The sequence below is a fragment of the Aquarana catesbeiana genome, linkage group LG03 (assembly GCF_042186555.1).
Source record: "Aquarana catesbeiana isolate 2022-GZ linkage group LG03, ASM4218655v1, whole genome shotgun sequence".
Lineage (NCBI taxonomy): Eukaryota > Metazoa > Chordata > Amphibia > Anura > Ranidae > Aquarana > Aquarana catesbeiana.
Window position 1 is genome coordinate 538,424,921 of NC_133326.1, and position 18,744 is coordinate 538,443,664.

Below are 18,744 nucleotides of genomic sequence, written 5' to 3' on the forward strand. Positions count from 1 at the left end.
CAGAAAAGGGGGAAGATATAAAAAAGATGAAACACTTCAGTAAAGAGATATGGATTCATTTACTATGGATGGACTATACTGAAATGTTCACAAAAATTGTGTGGCTATTCACCTAAAATATTCCACCATGCAGATTAAATAAGAAAAATAAGTACACAGGATTTACTTTGCACTAATTGTGTGAACATTCTCAAATCCTTTAGTAAATAAGCTTCAGTAGGTCTGGCTAGCCAATATACAAAATTAAAGCAAATACAAATCTGAAGATAAAGCTGTAAACATAGAATTGCCCCCCCCCCCAATTAAGGCCTCATGCACACTGGATATTTTTAACGCTGCTGTTGGGTGGGAACGGGTTTGTTTTTTTTGTTTTGATTTTTTAAACACCCCTGTATGACAGCCTATGTGTCCATGCACAGGACCCCTGTCCTTCCGTCTGGACAGTGCTGATTGGCTCTGTGTTGATCACATGCACCCTTCCAAGAAAAAAAAAAAACACAAAACTCTCTAGCAATAAACACCAAACTGAACATGTGCAGAGTGACTCCAAGGCTATACTATCAGACGATGGATTGGGGACAGTAGAAGAAGGGGAGAATCAGAGAAATCCAGGATCAAACAGCCTTTTTACACAATGTGTCATAGGACAATCAGAGGAGAATGAAAAAACTCCTCCAAAAGCTTTAACCAGACACTGATAGAAGTCACAAGACTGCAATATACTGCTAATGAGAAAGGGTATTTAGCAGTTTATATTTACTAAAATAATTGCATTACCATGTTCTCTGTACCGTGGGAGATCAGATATAGTGAATGCAGGCTTCTGGGTTTAGTAACACTTTAAGGCAGAATATAAAAGCTGATGTTTGATCTGTTCACTGGTTCCTCCTTGCCCCCTCATCAGCATGCTAATGAAATTTTAAAATAAAACCCTTCTCCATTTTAATTATATACCTTAATATGCAGATCATGGCTGGTGGGAGGGACTGGCAGAGTGCTATACATACAGTGGGGATGGAAAGTATTCAGACCCCCTTAAATTTTTCACTCTTTGTTATATTGCAGCCATTTGCTAAAATCATTTAGGTTCATTTTTTTCCTCATTAAATGTACACACAGCACCCCATATTGACAGAAAAACACAGAATTGTTGACATTTTTGCAGATTTATTAAAAAAGAAAAACTGAAATATCACATAGTCCTAAGTATTCAGACCCTTTGCTCAGTATCTAGTAGAAGCACCCTTTTGATCTAATACAGCCATGAGTCTTTTTAGGAAAGATGCAACAAGTTTTTCACACTTGGATTTGGGGATCCTCTGCCATTCCTCCTTGCAGATCCTCTCCAGTTCTGTCAGGCTGGATGGTAAACCTTGGTGGACAGCCATTTTTAGGTCTCTCCAGAGCTGCTCAATTGGGTTTAAGTCAGGGCTCTGGCTGGGCCATTCAACAGTCAGAGTTTTTGTGAAGCCACTCCTTCGTTATTTTAGCTGTGTGCTTAGGGTCATTGTCTTGTTGGAAGGTAAACCTTCGGCCCAGTCTGAGGTCCTGAGCACTCTGGAGAAGGTTTTCGTCCAGGATATCCCTGTACTTGGCTGAATTCATCTTTCCCTCGATTGCAACCAGTCGTCCTGTCCCTGCAGCTGAAAAACACCCCCACAGCATGATGCTGCCACCACCATGCTTCACTGTTGGGACTGTATTGGACAGGTGATATGCAGTGCCTGGTTTTCTCCACACATACCGCTTAGAATTAAGGCCAAAAAGTTCTATCTTGGTCTCATCAGACTAGAGAATCTTATTTCTCAACATCTTGGAGTCCTTCAGGTGTTTTTTAGCAAACTCCATGCGGGCTTTCATGTGTCTTGCACTGAGGAGAGGCTTCCGTCGGACCACTCTGCCATAAATCCCCGACTGGTGGAGGGCTGCAGTGATAGTTGACTTTCTACAACTTTCTCCCATCTCCCGACTGCATCTCTGGAGCTCAGCCACAGTGATCTTTGGGTTCTTCTTTACCTCTCTCACCAAGGCTCTTCTCCCCCGATAGCTCAGTTTGGCCGGATGGCCAGCTCTAAGAAGGGTTCTGGTCGTCCCAAACGTCTTCCATTTAAGGATTATGGAGGCCACTGTGCTCTTAGGAACCTCAAGTGCAGCAGAATTTTTTTTGTAACCTTGGCCAGATCTGTGCCTTGCCACAATTCTGTCTCTGAGCTCTTCAGGCAGTTCCTTTGACCTCATGATTCTCATTTGCTCTGACATGCACTGTGAGCTGTAAGGTCTTATATAGACAGGTGTGTGGCTTTCCTAAGCAAGTCCAATCAGTATAATCAAACACACCTGGACTCAAATGAAGGTGTAGAACCATCTCAAGGATTGTCAGAAGAAATGGACAGAACCTGAGTTAAACATATGAGTGTCACAGCAAAGGGTCTGAATACTTAGGACCATGTGATATTTCAGTTTTTCTTTTTTAATAAATCTGCAAAAATGTCAACAATTCTGTGTTTTTCTGTCAATATGGGGTGCTGTGTGTACACTAATGAGGAAAAAAAAATGAACTTAAATGATTTTAGCAAATGGCTGCAATATAACAAAGAGTGAAAAATTTAAGGGGGTCTAAATACTTTCCGTCCCCACTGTAGCTTCCTGTGAACATTACAGTACTCCTCTCAAGAGCCCTCAGTCCTGATGCAAACGTTGAGCTGGCTCTTAGGAGAAGTTAGGCACATAACAAATTTCCTGTCTGGAAGAATGGGTGTTACTAAGCAGGCTGTGTTTGCCCTAGGTAACACCCACATGTGATGCTGAGTCTCCATGATTGAAAGAACTGAAATCTAAGAAAGAGCTGAAAATCAAATGAGTGAGAGGGGTAGGCCAGGGACAGTCAGACTGAGGAAGAAAGGGCTAGGTGATGCTAGATGTCGCCCAGCCAGTTAATGAGACTGGTTCTGTCTAACTTGTTGCAGCTTCAAATGCATACGCATAGTATAGTAGGAGTACAGACAATACAATCAGATGGGATTCTTTTCACTCTAAATAGACATGACCCATGTTGATTATCAATTCAAACAAAGCTGTATCAGATCTCTGTCTGCATTGAGAAGTACAAGAGTGCCATTACCGGATTGTCCTTTGTATCGGCAGTTGACCAGTTTGACGATGTCCTCTATAAAGTCATTGGTGCTTGAAGGCTTCAGCCGAACCTGAAAGACATTGTTAAGAAAACCAGTCAGTTATTTTCACAAATACAATTTTGCCGAAATCAATTATTTAATTTTAAAGAGAGCAAACACAAACACATTATTTCTATTCAGTTATAGAACCTGGGGGTCACGCTTTCACTTCCTGTCAGGGATTTTTTTGTGAAAGGAGGAGGTCTGGGATGGCATGGTTAAGAGCGGTGGGGCAGTGAAACAATAGGTATCCAGGCAACTCTTCATTACACCCAAGCCAAGCCCCCCTGTGCCTCCAGTGCGCTTCGAGTTTGTGTACTCCAATGACCCCTGTGCGCCTGTGCTTGCAGTGATTCCTGCACTATTGTGCCTCTAAATTTTCAAGGACCTCCATGTACTTTTGTGAACCCAGTTTCTCCATTCACACATGCTTTTGGGTTCCAGTGTCTCCCTCTATAACCCCAGTCTCTACAGGGATCCCTGAGCAACCTGCATCATCTGGTGACTTCACATCACTTTATGACTCCAGTGACCATGGAGCATCCAGTGCCATCCTGCGACTCCAGTGCGCCATGAGCACTTCTGTGGCAACTGTGTCACCACACAGCCTCAGGTACACGCCTGTATTTGCACCTTCTGACCTGTTTCACTGTCAGTGGATACAGACCACTGTCCATGACAGATGCAGTATAAGCCGTGACTTGAATGCTGTTCTGGCTGACCACAGATGAGTAGTTGGGAGTCTGAACGTTGGTGGGTGGGGGGATCACTTTGGTATCAGTTAAACCACAGAGACCCGTCATACCTCATAAAACAAGTTGGGTCTATTGAAAGAGGCGGTAAAGGTGATGGCCTTCTGAACACAGAGAATTTTCTGGGCATCCTTTAAGACATGGCTGGTTGCCGTCGCAGTCAGACCAATCAGAGGGGCGTTGGGAAACTGGCGTTTTAGGATACCCAGCAGCTTGTAGTCTGAAAAACACAAATAAATATTAAATTAAAAAAAAAAAAAAAGAATCCTTTCAGGTCTATTCCCAGTGGTCTCTATAAATGTGCCTAAACAGGAACATCTAGCTGCAGATTGAAGTAACTGAATGTGACACCTTTGTGCAACAGATGTCTGCAACTTTCATTTTATCAGCAAAATTCAAGCATGCAAGCAGTGCCACACAAATGATAAAAATAACAGATCCCAAAAACCCATTACAATCTCAAATATTTTAGAGAAATGAAAAAACTGTCCTCGATTGTCCAGTTTGTGTGTGAGGCTTTAACCCCTTTTCGCTACTGAAGACATTATTTAATTTTTTTTGCACACGTTAAAAACGCACATTTTAGACCTAAAGATTATTTAAAATCCCAAGAAATTCTAATTTCTAAAAGAGGAGACCCTGGAGTATAAAAAGGTGTCAGATTAAATTTGTCACGTTATATTTGCGCTAATATTTATCAAAGCTACATTTTCTGTAATGAATACACTCAAACTAATTTTAGTGCATATAAATAATACAACCTTCATTTTTTGGGGAAATTTAGAAGAGGTTGTGTGATGTAACTATGTATCAAATATGCCAAACCCCAAAACTGTATACTAAAAAAAAAAAAAAATAAATAAAATATATAAAAAATAAATAAATAATAATAAGAATAATAATAATAAATACGGTACTCAAAAACATCTATAGACGATGATTTAAAACTCTTCACAGGGTGAGGATCAGGGATCAGGGTGAGGATAATAAGGATCCTAGAACATTTCTACACGTTCCTCATAATATAGCAAATCTTCATTTGCTTTCAAAACAGCTTTAACTAATACAAATAACAGATTTAACACATTTTCTAAATGAGAGTATAAACAGCTGAATTCGGATTGGTTGCCATGGGCACTGTCAGCCTTCTCGTTCGTCACCAGTTTATATAGGCAGCAACATTGGATTCCTCACCTGGTCGGAAGTCGTGTCCCCACTGGCTGCAGCAATGAACCTCATCCACCGCAATCCTTGCCAGCTGTCCCGCTTGATAGGCTTTCTCCAGCCGTGACATGAACAGTTTGCTCTTGGCAATTTTCTCTGGTGTAACGTACAGGATTTTCATTTTTGAATTGCGGTTAATCATCTCGCTGTGCACCCACTTCACGTGTTCCTAGAGTGGATACACACACAGGAGGACATCACTTATACACTTACAGTCCGATTCTATACAAGCAGCGATAACTTTATTCTTCAGTGTTTCATTCAAGGAACTCTGGCCAGGCTTTTATTCTTCCACACACAGGAACAAGAGAATTAACATATATATATTTTATATATATATATATATATATATATATATATATATATATATATAAGATTTATGAGCAGATGGACAGATGGAAGGACTTCTATAAACGTTTAAAAGACATGGGAAAGGGGAAGAATCATTACTATAGGTAATTACCCTTTAACTAGCTTCCCTCTAGAGCAAGGTTTTCATTTTTTATTTGTACCGCTTGAAAACTCGATATGGAAATACAGTGCCTTGAAAAAGTACTCATACCCCTTGAAATTTCCCACATTTTGTAATGTTACAACCAAAAACATAAATGTATTTTATTGGAATTTTATGTGATAGACAAACACAAAGTCGCACATAATTGTGAAGTCGAAGGAAAATGATAAATGGTTTTCAAAAATTTTCACAATTAACCACTTCAATACAGGGCACTTATACACTTTCCTACCCAGACCAATTTTCAGCTTTCAGCGCTGTCGCAGTTTGAATGACAATTGCGCGGTCATACAACACTGTACCCAAACTAAATTTTTATCATTTTGTTCCCACAAAGAGCTTTCTTTTGGTGGTATTTGATCACCTCTGCGGTTTTTATTTTTTGCTAAACAAATAAAAAAAAGACCGAAAAGTTTGAAAAAAATAAAAGTTTTGCTTTTGTTTCTGTTAAAAAATTTTGTAAATAAGTAAGTTTTCCCTGATGGGCACTGATAAGGCACTGATGGGCACTCATGGGTGGCACTGATAGGCGACACTGATGGGCACTGAAAGGGTGCAAAGATGGGTTCTTATGGGTGACACTGATAGTGCCCAGCAGTGCCGCCTATCAGTGCCCAGCAGTGCAGTCTGATAGGCGGCACTGATAGGCATCCCTGGTGGCACTGGCAGTGGTAGGCATTGTGAGTGGGCACTGATTGGCAGCTGCCTGGGCATTGATTGGCAGCTTCCTGGGCACAGATTAGTATTTCCCTGGGGGTCTAGGGGGCATACCTGGTGGTCCAGTGTAGATGGCTCCCCTGGTGGTCCTGGGCGGCTTCCCTGGTGGTCCTGGGCGGGATCCGAGGGGGGCTGTGCTGATAATCAATGTCTGTCAGATGCGAGTGAGGAAAAGCCGATCACCGGCTCTTCCTATTTACATCATGATCAGCCGTGATTGGACACGGCTGATCACGTGGTAAAGAGTCTCCGTCAGAGACTCTTTACCTAGATCGGTGTTGCGAGGTGTCAGACTGACACCCCGCAACAACAATTGCTGCGATGCGCTTCCCCGGGGGCGCGCAGCAGCTCAATATCCTGCAGACATCATATGACGCCCAAGCAGGATATTGAAACCACTTTGCCGCTATCATTCTGCTATATGGCGGGCGGCAAGTGGTTAAATATGTAAAAAGTGTGGTGTTCATTTGTATTCAGCCCCCTTTACTCTGATACCCCTAATTAAAATCTAGGGGAACCAATTGCCTTCAGAGGTCACCTAATTAGTAAATAGAGTCCACCTGTGTGTAATTTATTCTCACTATAAATACAACTGTTCTGTGAAGCCCTCAGAGGTTTGTTAGAGAACCTTAGTGAGCAAACAGCATCATGAAGGCCAAGGAACACACCAGACAGGTCAGGGATAATGTTGTGGAGAAGTTTAAAGCAGGGTTAGGTTATACAAAAAAAAATAACTCAAGCTTTGAACATCTCACAGAACACTGTTCAATCCATCATCCGAAAATGCAAAAAAAAAAAAAAAAAAAAAAAAGTATGGCACAACTGCAAACCTACCAAGACATGGCCGCCCACCTAAACTGACAGGATGGGCAAGAAGAGAATTAATCAGAGAAGCAGCCAAGAGGCCCATTGGAACTCTGGATTAGCTGCAGAGATCCACAGCTCAGGTGGGCAGCATTGATAAGCACTAATAGGTGGCACAGGGGGCACTGATAGGTGGCATTAATGAGCACTGATAGGCAGCATTGATGGGGCTGCACTGATCATCAGTGCTTTGATTATCAGTGTAAACAATGTACTGACAGTCTTGCAAGGTAACGGTTCTCCTTTCCTCACAAAGTCCCGCAAGTCTGTTTACATGTGATCAGCTGATCACATGGTAAAGGTAATTGATCTGTGCTCAGCTGTGTCCGAAGAACACAGGAGTCACAGAGTACACTAGATGCGCGCCCCAAGGAGCATGCGGGAGGCAGGGTTCTGGGGGGTTGTCCAAAACTGGAAGCCCGGGCTTGGATGGAAGGGGAAGGAATCAGGGGGGCCCTTTAGGTTCTAGTTACGCCTCTGCCTGGCGACATTTTCACGGTCTTCATAATGCCGATTATTTTGCATATTGCTAATTGTTATATTATATATATATAATTATTATTCACAATTTATATAGCGCCAACAGTTTACGCAGCGCTTTACAATGTATAGGGGGGACAACACAATTACAGTACAGTTCAATACAAAAGGTACAGGAGGGCCCTGCTCGTAGAGCTTACATTCTAAGGGAGGGGGTGATGGTACAAAAGGTAATAGCTGCAGAGAATGATGGGGTTTTTTTTTTTTTTTTTTTAATTATACACACACACACACACACACACACACAGTTGTGCTCATAACTTTACATAACCTGGCAGAATGTATGATTTTCTTGGCCATTTTTCAGAGAATATGAATGATAACACAAAAAATTTCTTTCACTCATGGTTAGTGTTTGGCTGAAGCCATTTATTATCAATTCAACTTTACGCTTTTTAAATCATAATGGCAACAGAAACTACCCAAGTGACCCTGATCAAAAGTTTACATACCCCAGTTCTTAATACCGTGTATTGCCCCCTTTACCATCAATGACAGCTTGAAGTCTTTTGTGGTATTTGTGGATGAGGCTCTTTATCTTCTCAGATGGTAGAGCTGCCCATTCCTCTTGGCAAAAAGCCTTCCGTTCCTGTAAATTCTTGGGCTGTCTTGCATGAACTGCACGTTTGAGATCTCCCCAGAGTGGCTCAATGATATTGAGGTCAGGAGACTGAGATGGCCACTCCAGAACCTTCACTTTATTCTGCTGTAGCCAATGACAGGTCGACTTGGTCTTGTGTTTTAGATCATTGTCATGTTGGAATGTTCAAGTACGTCCCATGCGCAGCTTCCTGGCTGATGAATGCAAATGTTCCTCCGGTATTTTTTGAAAACATACTGCAATCATCTTGCCATCAATTTTTACCAAATTTCCTGTGCCTTCGTAGCTCACACATCCCCAAAACATCAGCGATTCACCTCCGCATTTCACAGTAGGAATGGTGTACCTTTTATCATGGGCCTTGTTGACTCCTTTACAAATGTAGTGTTTATGGATGTGGCCAAAAAGCTCAATTTTCATCTCATCACTCCAAATGACTTTGTGCCAGAAGGTTTGAGGCTTGTCTCTGTGCTGTTTGGCGTATTGTAAGCGGGATACTTTGTGGCATTTGCGTAGTAATGGCTTTCTTCTTACGACTCAACCATGCAGCCCATCTTTGTTCAAGTGCCCCCTTATTGTGCATCTTGAAACAGCCACACCACATTTTCAGAGAGTCCTGTATTTCACTTGAAGTTATTTGTGGGTTTTTCTTTGCATCCCAAACAATTTTCCTGGCAGTTGTGGCTAAAATTTCAGTTGGTCTACCTGACCGTGGTTTGGTTTCAACAGAACCCCTCACTTTCCACTTCTTAATTGGAGTTTGAACACTGCCGATGGGCATTCTCAATTCCTTGGATATCTTTTTATATCCCTTTCCTATTGTATACAGTTCAACTACTTTTTCCTGCAGATCCTTTGACAATTCTTTTGCATTCCCCCAGAAACGTCAGTGCAGCACTGGATAGAAGATGCAAGGTCTATCAGGGGTCCAGAAACTCATTGATCTTTTATACACACACACACACACGCACACACACACACACACACACACACACTAATTACAAGCAAACAGATCACAGGTGAGGACGGTTACATTTAATAGCCATTCAAACCCCTTTGTGTCAACTTGTGTGCATGTTATCAGGCCAAAATCACCAGGGTATGTAAACTTTTGATCAGGGTCATTTGGGTAGTTTCTGTTGTCATTGTGATTTAAAAAGAGTAAAAACACAGTTGATTGATAATGAATGGCTTCAGCCAAACACTAACCATGAGTGAAAGAAATTTTTTTGTGTTATTCATATTCTCTGAAAAATGGCCAAGAACATCATAAATTCTGCAATTCTGCCAGGGTATGTAAACTTACGAGCACAAGTGTGTGTGTATATATTAATATTTTTTTTTTTTGGCCTTTAAAATGACTATATATTCTGAAAGCAGAGGCCTTGTAGAACAAACTGAATAAACTAGAATAAAACTATAGTAGTTGCAATTTTTTTTATCTTGCGTGATATTTGTGCAACTGTTTATCAAATCTATTTAAAAGGAAAAAATAAAACTAAAATGAACTTTATTGCACACAGTTTGCTCAAAACTGCAACCGTCCACAAAATTGTAAAAAAATTATTGTACCCAATACAGCTCATCAGTTTAAAGTAAACCGTGAATAACCGTCCTACGAATATTGCTCTGACACCAATGTTCATGGTAATAAACAGCATGTTTGCACCCTTTGTATGCGTTTGCATTTGCAGGTGCGCGCAAAGCGATGGGGTTACTTTTTAAAGGTTTTTGTTAACTAAATTTTATTATATTCTTTTTCCCTTTCTTTCATTTAACTTTGTTACTTTCACTTGGGGGCTAACAAACCCCCTATGTGATAGCATTAAACAGATTCTCTTTATAGAGGCATAATTTATGCAGACATCAGGGGCCCATTAAATCCCCAATGTCTCCCTTTCCCTCCACTGTAGCTAATCAAGTACAGACCACGATTGATTAGCTGCTTCCCCAGGCACAGTAGCCAAGAAGTGACAGCTGAGCGCTTCCAGCTTCATTGACAGTAGAAGAGACCAAGGGATAGGATGTTCCTCAATCTTCCCTTTTTTAGCATCATTAAATCATCTGAGGCAATTCCAGGCCCCTGGGAAGAACAGGAAAGACGGGGAACCATGGTGGGGGTGGCAACAACACCTGCACTGTAAAAGCGATCACCTTTACATAACCTTTACATGACAACAGGGAGCCAATGGAAGAAAACAGAACACTGCAGTCATGAGCTTGTTTTTAACCCTTCACACTATAGATCAGCTATTCTCCACTAGGGTTCCTCCAGAGGTTGCCAGGGGTTCCCTGAGATATGGCTGAATGACCTCCAATTTTGAGGGTGCCTGCATAGTTCCGGGACCAAGATCACTCGGCAAAGCCAGCAGCAAGACTCCATTGATCTTCATACCCATCTAATAGTTCACCTCTTTGGAAGAAATTAAAAGACAAACTAACACCCTACACCTCCCCTGCCCCCATCGGTCCCCACTGCATTTACCTCTGTGGGTGATACAATTTCACTGTCCATGCAGCCCAGTAAAGCAGTCCTGGGGTTTTCTCCTCTTCTTTCCCTAGGACACCTAGGGAAATATCTCCCACAAAAATAAATGCAGCAGGAAATATTGGGGGAGAGGGGTGTAGGGTGTTAGTTCACCTTTTGTGAAAAGGTGAACTATCACTTTAAGGATGGCATTCTGACCACCAGTATAAAGGTTGCATTATTCCTACTTTCCACCAATGTAATGGGCATTTTTCCCCATTGCCCTCCACTTTACTGGCTTTAGTAAGGGTTTACCCCAACACCTGAAAATTATTTTAGGTGTTTCTCTGGGGTAAAAACATTGAGACATGCGGCTCTAGATAATACATCCAGAGATGCAAAGTGGTTAAATATGCCAGTGACATGAACCGATTCCATACATCATTCCTGGAGTACTGACCTTACTGCTTGCTGCATTCAGAGAGGTGCCAGAGATCCCCAGTCGCTCCAGTACCATCAGCTGATCTTCCATCAGGGACACAAGTGGACAAATCACCAGCGTTAAACCTAAAATAAGGAGTAAGTTATGCAAAGAAAGGGCAGTGTTATGTTTATGCTATAGGAAGAGAAATTCCTTACATTGGTTGGGTGGGAAAAGCCAGACACTAACACTGGTCTCCAAATGTTGGCCTTTTGCTTGCCGTTATCCAGCCCTCAGGGCACTATTTCTCCCACTGACAACAACAAGCTGGCACCATTCCTTCCACTGACACCTACAGTGGTAAACCATTTCACTCACTGACACCAACAATGTGGCATTTTTGGGACACAGTTCTATCACTGACACCAGCAATGAGGCAAAATTCCTCTCACTGATATACACTGTAAACAATTAGACATTATTCCTCCCACCAATACCAACGATGGGGTATTATTCCTCCCACTAATACCAATGGTAGGGCACTATACCCCCTACTGACTACAAGCAATCCCTATTCCACTGGCCACTCAAGCCCCCTTGAAGTCTGAAGGACAGTAAACCGGCCCTTTGTTTAGAAAGTTTGGAGACCCCTGTGCTACAAGAGAGAGGGATTCAGGGATCGCATATAAAGCACTGTGTACCAGTACTGGGAATTTAGTGACAGTATACCCATTACTGTGAACCCATAAATAGAGAGACCAGAGACAGTGGTGGGAATTAACAAAGAATGGTGAGGGCATAAAGTCTGTGCCTTTCATCTAAAATGGAAAAAAACAGAGCCGATCCTAAAAGGTGCAAATCCCTTTGTTAAGAGCGACCTGCTCCATTTTCTATGCTTGTTTGTGCCAGAGCAGGAGAGCTGGATCTGCTTTCTCTGCCACCTTTCCTAGCCTATATGCTGGCTCTGCTTGTGCAGGGTGTTGAACTGCACAGGCAGAGAGAGGTATGTTCGCTGTCTGACAGTTTACCAACAGACAGTTCCAATTCCGTACTCCAGGTTGGTCTGAGGAAGATCTGCTGCAGTTTTCTATATTGAAAACAGCTGTGATCCCTTTGGTACTTAGTATTGTTGATGGGAAAAACAGTAACCAATGCTACAGAAACTACCAACTGGAAATGAATTCATCACGGTTCCATGCACGTATTTGCCCGCAAACAATGGACCATCAAATATCATCCAAAGCTTTTATTGAAGAAAAGGTCCCATCACAAAGGATCAAGTGTGTGGATGTTACCTATGGGGGTCTGCATGCCTGAGTCTGCCTAGAAACTTCCACACCTCCAGACTGACATCCACCCAATCAAAGCATTTTGATATTTGCTTCCATTAGAACAGAGGGCTCTTGGGAGAAGTACTGAGGTAGGGAGCTTTAATGATTTCAGGAAGCCATGTACCGCACCCCGACAAACCCTCCTACCAGCTATGATCAGCCCATCTTGAATAGAGAGGCACAAAGGGTCTAAATTAGGGCATGTAAAGAGAATTGAGAGATTTAAAATATTCATTAACATGTTAATTGGGTGGGGCTGGGGACCAGGGGAGACAACATTTAAGCAGATTAAATTTTAGCTGGAAAGAAGGAAACTGAACATTATATGTAATATAGTCACACGGGAAGCAAAGCAAGTCTGTATATTTGTTCCAGGATCATCGCTCATCAGGTCTGACTGAGAATACAATGACATTTGTGAATCCTGCCAGTTTAAATTGCCATCAATCCTCGACATGGGCTGTACTAGCAGATAGTCTACAAAAATGGCAGACGTTGAGTTTGCAAATTATTTTATTTCCCAGTAAAAGGAAGCAAAAGCAAAATCTTACTGGTTATATTTTACTAAAATGTAGCTTTTTTTTAACAGAGATGAACGGAATGAATACATGGGCCTCACCAGTCCATTTTCAGGAATTTCCCTGGTCTGTTGATCAGGTGAGATGTTATGTCAGCACTCATCTCTACAGCTAGAGAACTGCTTCAAGGTCAGTGAGGATTAACATAAAAACAACAAAAAAAGTGTGCTTTTTTCTTCACTCTGTAGCGCAGCATTTCTATACCAGGGTGCCGCAAGAGGTCACCCAAGTTGCTGCAAGCATGGGATGCAGTATGCCCTCAAACAGAGTCATGCGTTACCATGATGTTGGCTAGTCGACCACCAGCACTATAACCAATGATGCTCTATGGCCAGAGAGCATGGAGTAAAATGTTGCTATGGTACTGACGGCCAGTGCGTCCACATCAGTGTTTCTCAAACTTTGTCTTGCAGCGCACCAAAAATCTAAAAAGTTTCACGGCACACCTGAAAAGATTTAACAATTTTTGTGGTGAAGAACTTATTTATTTTTACATAGATTTTTAATTTTAAATTTAATGTGATGGATGTGCCTGCTTTTGAGAGCAAATCAGATAGAAGCGATTGTAATTTTCTTTGTACTTTCGCTTGATTCCTTGCTTTTAATTTAACAGTTTCTCTTTCAGAGTTTCAGACTTGATTAAGTATTTCTCCATCGCTAAACAATGAACAAACTTTCATAAGCATCAAAGCTGGACTGGAACGGTCTCTATTATTATAATATAATTAGAGTGATCGAGTTCTCCCGAGATCTTGCACAAGTCTCGTGTTACGAAAGGAACCAATGAATGACAGACTGACAGAGATTGCGTTTTTATATGTTACTTTTTTAACTAACTTTTGCAACATTGATTTACCATTTAATTTTTCGATATGTTCAAGGTTTCAAAAACGCTAGCAATTTTAAATATTTTTCAAAAAACCCACAGCACACCTGCTAATCTCACAACAGTTTGAGAATCACTGGTCCACATCATGGCACTGCAGAACTTTAATCCACGGCAGGCAGCATACAGGGCTGCTCCCAGCATTCAAGAGACGATGGAAGTGTGCCCCTTTCCATACCTGCACTCTGTCATGCTGTTGAAGCCGTAAGGTAGGATCTAGCAAGACGGGACTCTGATGTGATGAGGAGACTCTGTGATGCGGGGACTCTGATGTGATAAGGGGACTCCATTATGGGGGCTCTCATGTATAGGGGTGGCCTCTGATATCACGTTAATTACATCAAGGCGGTTGTATGTATAGTTCCAGGCTCAGCTATCCCATTAACGATAAGTAACATTTACATTTTTTTTTAAGTTTTAGACTGGGGTGTCTTGAAATTTTGAATACTTTTGAAGGGTGCTGAGAATGAAAAACACTGCTGTAGACCATAAATTATTGCAGCTCCAACACAGGCTAATCAGGGACTATCCTCACTTGCGGACTCCTCAGAAACACTATTTAGTTATGTACTGTAGTTATATTTTTCAAAACACATTTTTCAATATTTCCACTTAAGTAGAAATAAACTGACAAACCTAAACCTTGCATCGTCTGTGATTTACTGTGGAAGGAGTCTGGAGAAGACTTTCTTTGAGGTGGTGTCATTTTTTATCACCATTCTTGTCCTACTGTTACATTGCATTTCAACACTGAAAAGTAAAGACAATGTGGAAGCACCCCGAATGACCACCCTTACCTTTTGAGCACACAGCCGGTAGTTGGTAGCACAAACTCTTTCCACCTCCGGTTGGCATGATGAGGAAAACGTCTTTCCCGGCCATTGTGGCGTTTATGGTTTCTAATTGTAAGTTCCGGAAGGTATCCAACTGGAAAGAATTGCGCAGCTCCTCCCTAACTTTCTGCGACCAGACAAAGTCTGATGAAAGGAAATTGACAAATTCAGTGTGACGGTATACATGCAACACAGGACAATTATTTCTTAAAAAAAGTAATTTCATAACCAGAACCAACAACATTTGCAGCTCTGTCCTCAGACCCCCTCTGTTCTCTATCTATACCTCCTCCCTGGGTCAGCTGACAGCCTCCCACAGCTTCCAATATCATGTCTATGCTAACGACACGCAAATCCCTCGCTCTTTTCATCCCCAATTTTCTCGAGAATTAATAGTTTACTGACAACTCATTATGAATATCACAACACTTACTAAAACTCAATCTTTCCAAAATAAAGTTTCCCATTTAATTTCCATACTAGAAAATATAACCATCATGCAGGTGTTTAGATCTGTCAGTTTTTAAAAACAAAACAAGAAGGTCAGCTAGACAAAAGTACATTATCTTTTTTTTTTGGAAAAACCTTGTTCATAATTAGGGTCCATCCAAACTAATCCTGACAGAGAAAAGTCTAGCCACAAGAGGAAGAATCTAAACACGTGACATATGAACACTGACCCCTAGTATGTATGATGCATGCATATTCTTAGCCCCACCAAGTGCATAACTTTACATTTATCAACATTAAACCTCATTTGCCACACAGTTGCCCAATTAGACAGTGCATTGAGTTTGGCTTGTAAGTTGGAGACATCCTTTCCATTCTGGACCATATCACTTGAGCTATTGTTGATTATTTGAGGCTGTCTCAATACCATACCCATTATGGACATGAACTCCTATTTCATGCTCCTTTGTATAAAACTGAATTAGATAAATATTACAATAAAGCTCACACAAAAAAAAAACTACAATTTCTCTTTAAATTAAAGGCAAAGTCTGAATGGAGCATGATGGTGGAATTCACCTTCTTTGTTCCAATCGTCTGTAGACTGAGTGCTGGTCCCGGCCTCAGCATCCTCCGATAGCGTCTGAATCTTCTTCTTCAGACTTTTTTTCCTCTGCATTAGTTCCTGCTGCCTATCCATCAGCTCCTGAATCTGCATCTCGATGGCCTGTAATTCTGTGCCGACCTCCTCCAACTCATCCATCAGTGCTGCAACATCAGAGAGAGAGAGATACACTGAGAGGGAGAACCATCCTCTGAGGAGGCACCTCTATCATTATTTAGGATGTCAACAAATATATACACTGACCATGAAACAGGAAAACCAGTCAGCACATTCCAGCTGTAAACAGCTAAAAATTTAGCACTATTAACAATGCATGTTACTGTATTACTAATTATAATGTACACTTCTCTGCAATGCCCTTTCATCTAGCTAACTCTCCTCTCCTGCTGTCACAGCTGGAGGACTCTACTCCTTCCTCTAACTCTCCACTTCTGAAATCCTCTGCTCCCTCCACTGTCTAACTCTCCTCTCCTGACATACTCTGCACTGCTGGAGGACTCTGTTCCTTCCTCTAACTCAGCCTTTTTTTTCAATCAGGGTGCCTTCAGGTTTCTTCAGGCGTGCCTTGGCAAAATGCCAACAAATTGCCCAATTTATTTAGACGATAGTCAGAGAATGGATTAAGCCTGCCTTTTAGTTACACAAAGCCACAAGTTTTCCTTGCACATTAGTACAATCTTCCAGCCACCGGCGTCTTGACAACCAGTGACGTCATCAGTTGATAAGAAGAATGTCGGGCACCTACACAGCATCTTTGTTTGCCCCTCTTCATGGGGTCACATTAGCTGAGTGATGGAGAGAAACTGAGGGAGAAGAGAAACATTGGCATACTAGTCAGTACCAGTGTGCAAAGGTATATTTGTTTTGGAAGAATAAATAATCTCTAAAGTTGGATGTCCTATGTGTGTGGATGTTGCTGTGATATGTAAAGCTATTAGTTTAGTTTTTCTTTTACATTTTAGAATGGGGTGCCTTAAGATTGTGCAAAATTTTAAAGGGTGCCTTAACTTAAAAAAGGTTGAGAAACACTGCTCTCCTCTCCTGAAATGCTCTGCACGGCTGGAGGACTCTGCTCCTTCCTCTAATGCCGCGTCCACATGAGCGAACTTCTCGTCAGACTGAACTCTGAAGGACTTTTTGACGGAGTTCCAACGAAACGGACTTGCCTACACACGATCACACCAAAGTCCGATTGTTTCGAAAGTGATGACGTACGACCAGACTAGAAAAGGAAGTTCAATAGCCTGTAGCCAATAGCTGCCCTTGCGTCGTTTTTGGTCCGTCGGACTAGCATACAGACGAACGGTTTGTTCGATAGGAATTGAGTCCGTCGGAAAGATTTGAAACTTGTTCTATTTCTAAGGTCCGATGAAGCCCACACACGATCGAATTGTCTGACGGATTTGCTCGGTCGGACCTTTGATTCCCGAAAAGTCTGGTTGCGTGTACGCGGCATAACTCTCCTTTGCTAAAATACTTTAGATTGCTGGATGACTCTACTCTCCTGAAATAATCCGACTGCAAAAGTGCTGTGCTCCTTCCTATAACCAATTCAATTCATCTTCATTCCATTTCATGGAGTCTTCTAGGATGGACATATTCTTACATAAATCTGGAACAATTTGGTCCTGTCTCAGTCACTAATATTAATATAAAACATAACAATCATGGAGTCTGCTACCATTTTATCAGGTGGATCAGTGATCAGGTTTTGGATATTTGTCCAGCTCTGGCCCAATAATCAGCAGACAACGTACCTGACAGATCATTAGATGCCATGTTCTCTTCTGTCATTGTGTCACTGTAAGCAGAGAAGACCAAAATGTCAACAGCAGGATATGATTTCCTTTTTATCTTAGCAATGAAGCCTCCCATCCAACCTCACTGTATATTCCATGAAGAAGGATTGGAGTAGGTCACACACTGTCCCTGTATATGGATAAGCAGAGACTAGCCTGGAGCGTGAAAAGGATGTGACCACAGCTAGAGTGCAGTGATAGTGGTCACATGAATACGATATTTTTATAATTTAGTGTAAAGGTCCAATGGACAGCTGAGGTCCTCTACCAGGATTTACCATATTGGATGATGTCAAAGCCAGGAGTTTGCAGGCTCCGGACAATTTACAATGAGCCCCGGGGCATGTATTTTCCTCCCCTAAATCAACCCACAGTCTGTGGGTTGACATTTCCCCCAGGGACAAGGAGGGAAATGTATACATCACAACAATGGTGGTGGCTTCTTCTGCCTGCAACCCTCCTTGAAGACAAACAGCATAGGAAAGATGGTGGCATCAATTAATTGGAAGGCTGCCAATTAGTTGTAAGGGTTTCTGCAAGATGATAGAAACCTGCCTGGGGGGATCTGACTCTGAAATTGTCATCAAAAGGCCCCTCCATGGAAATACCTACCCCCCCCCCACCACCACCACCACCACCACCACCACCACCACCACACACACACACACACACACACACACACACACACACACACACACAAAGCCTGAAGGAATCTGATTCTGGGACCTCTACCACAGGGCCCTTCCATGGAAATGTCCACCTCCCAGAGCCTTACGGGAGCTGGCTCTGAGACGGCCATCCTGGGGCCCTGCACACTGTCCTTTGTGGGGTGGCGTCTTCTGGATGGGCATTAGGAATCCAATCAAAATGAGCCTCACCACAAAACATCAATGCATGCATGATGTGCTACTGCCACGTTGTAGTGTGAAGGAGCCCAGGGGGTAGATGGCCACAGAACGGTTCACAGGC

General features: G+C 42.0%; 1 protein-coding gene across 2 annotated transcripts in view; it reads right to left on the reverse strand.

Annotated features, from left to right (window-relative positions):
* RECQL (RecQ like helicase) overlaps nucleotides 1-18,744 on the reverse strand; it is a 53,918-nt gene that overhangs the window by 34,596 nt on the left and 578 nt on the right. For both annotated transcript variants that reach the window (XM_073621416.1, XM_073621417.1), the window contains exons 2-8: nucleotides 17,734-17,777; nucleotides 15,931-16,119; nucleotides 14,866-15,045; nucleotides 11,313-11,419; nucleotides 5,120-5,318; nucleotides 3,979-4,145; nucleotides 3,122-3,203 (exon numbers count right to left, since the gene is read on the reverse strand). In XM_073621416.1, the coding sequence (XP_073477517.1) occupies nucleotides 3,122-3,203; nucleotides 3,979-4,145; nucleotides 5,120-5,318; nucleotides 11,313-11,419; nucleotides 14,866-15,045; nucleotides 15,931-16,119; nucleotides 17,734-17,770 (961 nt within the window). In that variant the 5' untranslated portion in view covers nucleotides 17,771-17,777. The remainder of the gene's footprint in view (nucleotides 1-3,121; nucleotides 3,204-3,978; nucleotides 4,146-5,119; nucleotides 5,319-11,312; nucleotides 11,420-14,865; nucleotides 15,046-15,930; nucleotides 16,120-17,733; nucleotides 17,778-18,744) is intronic.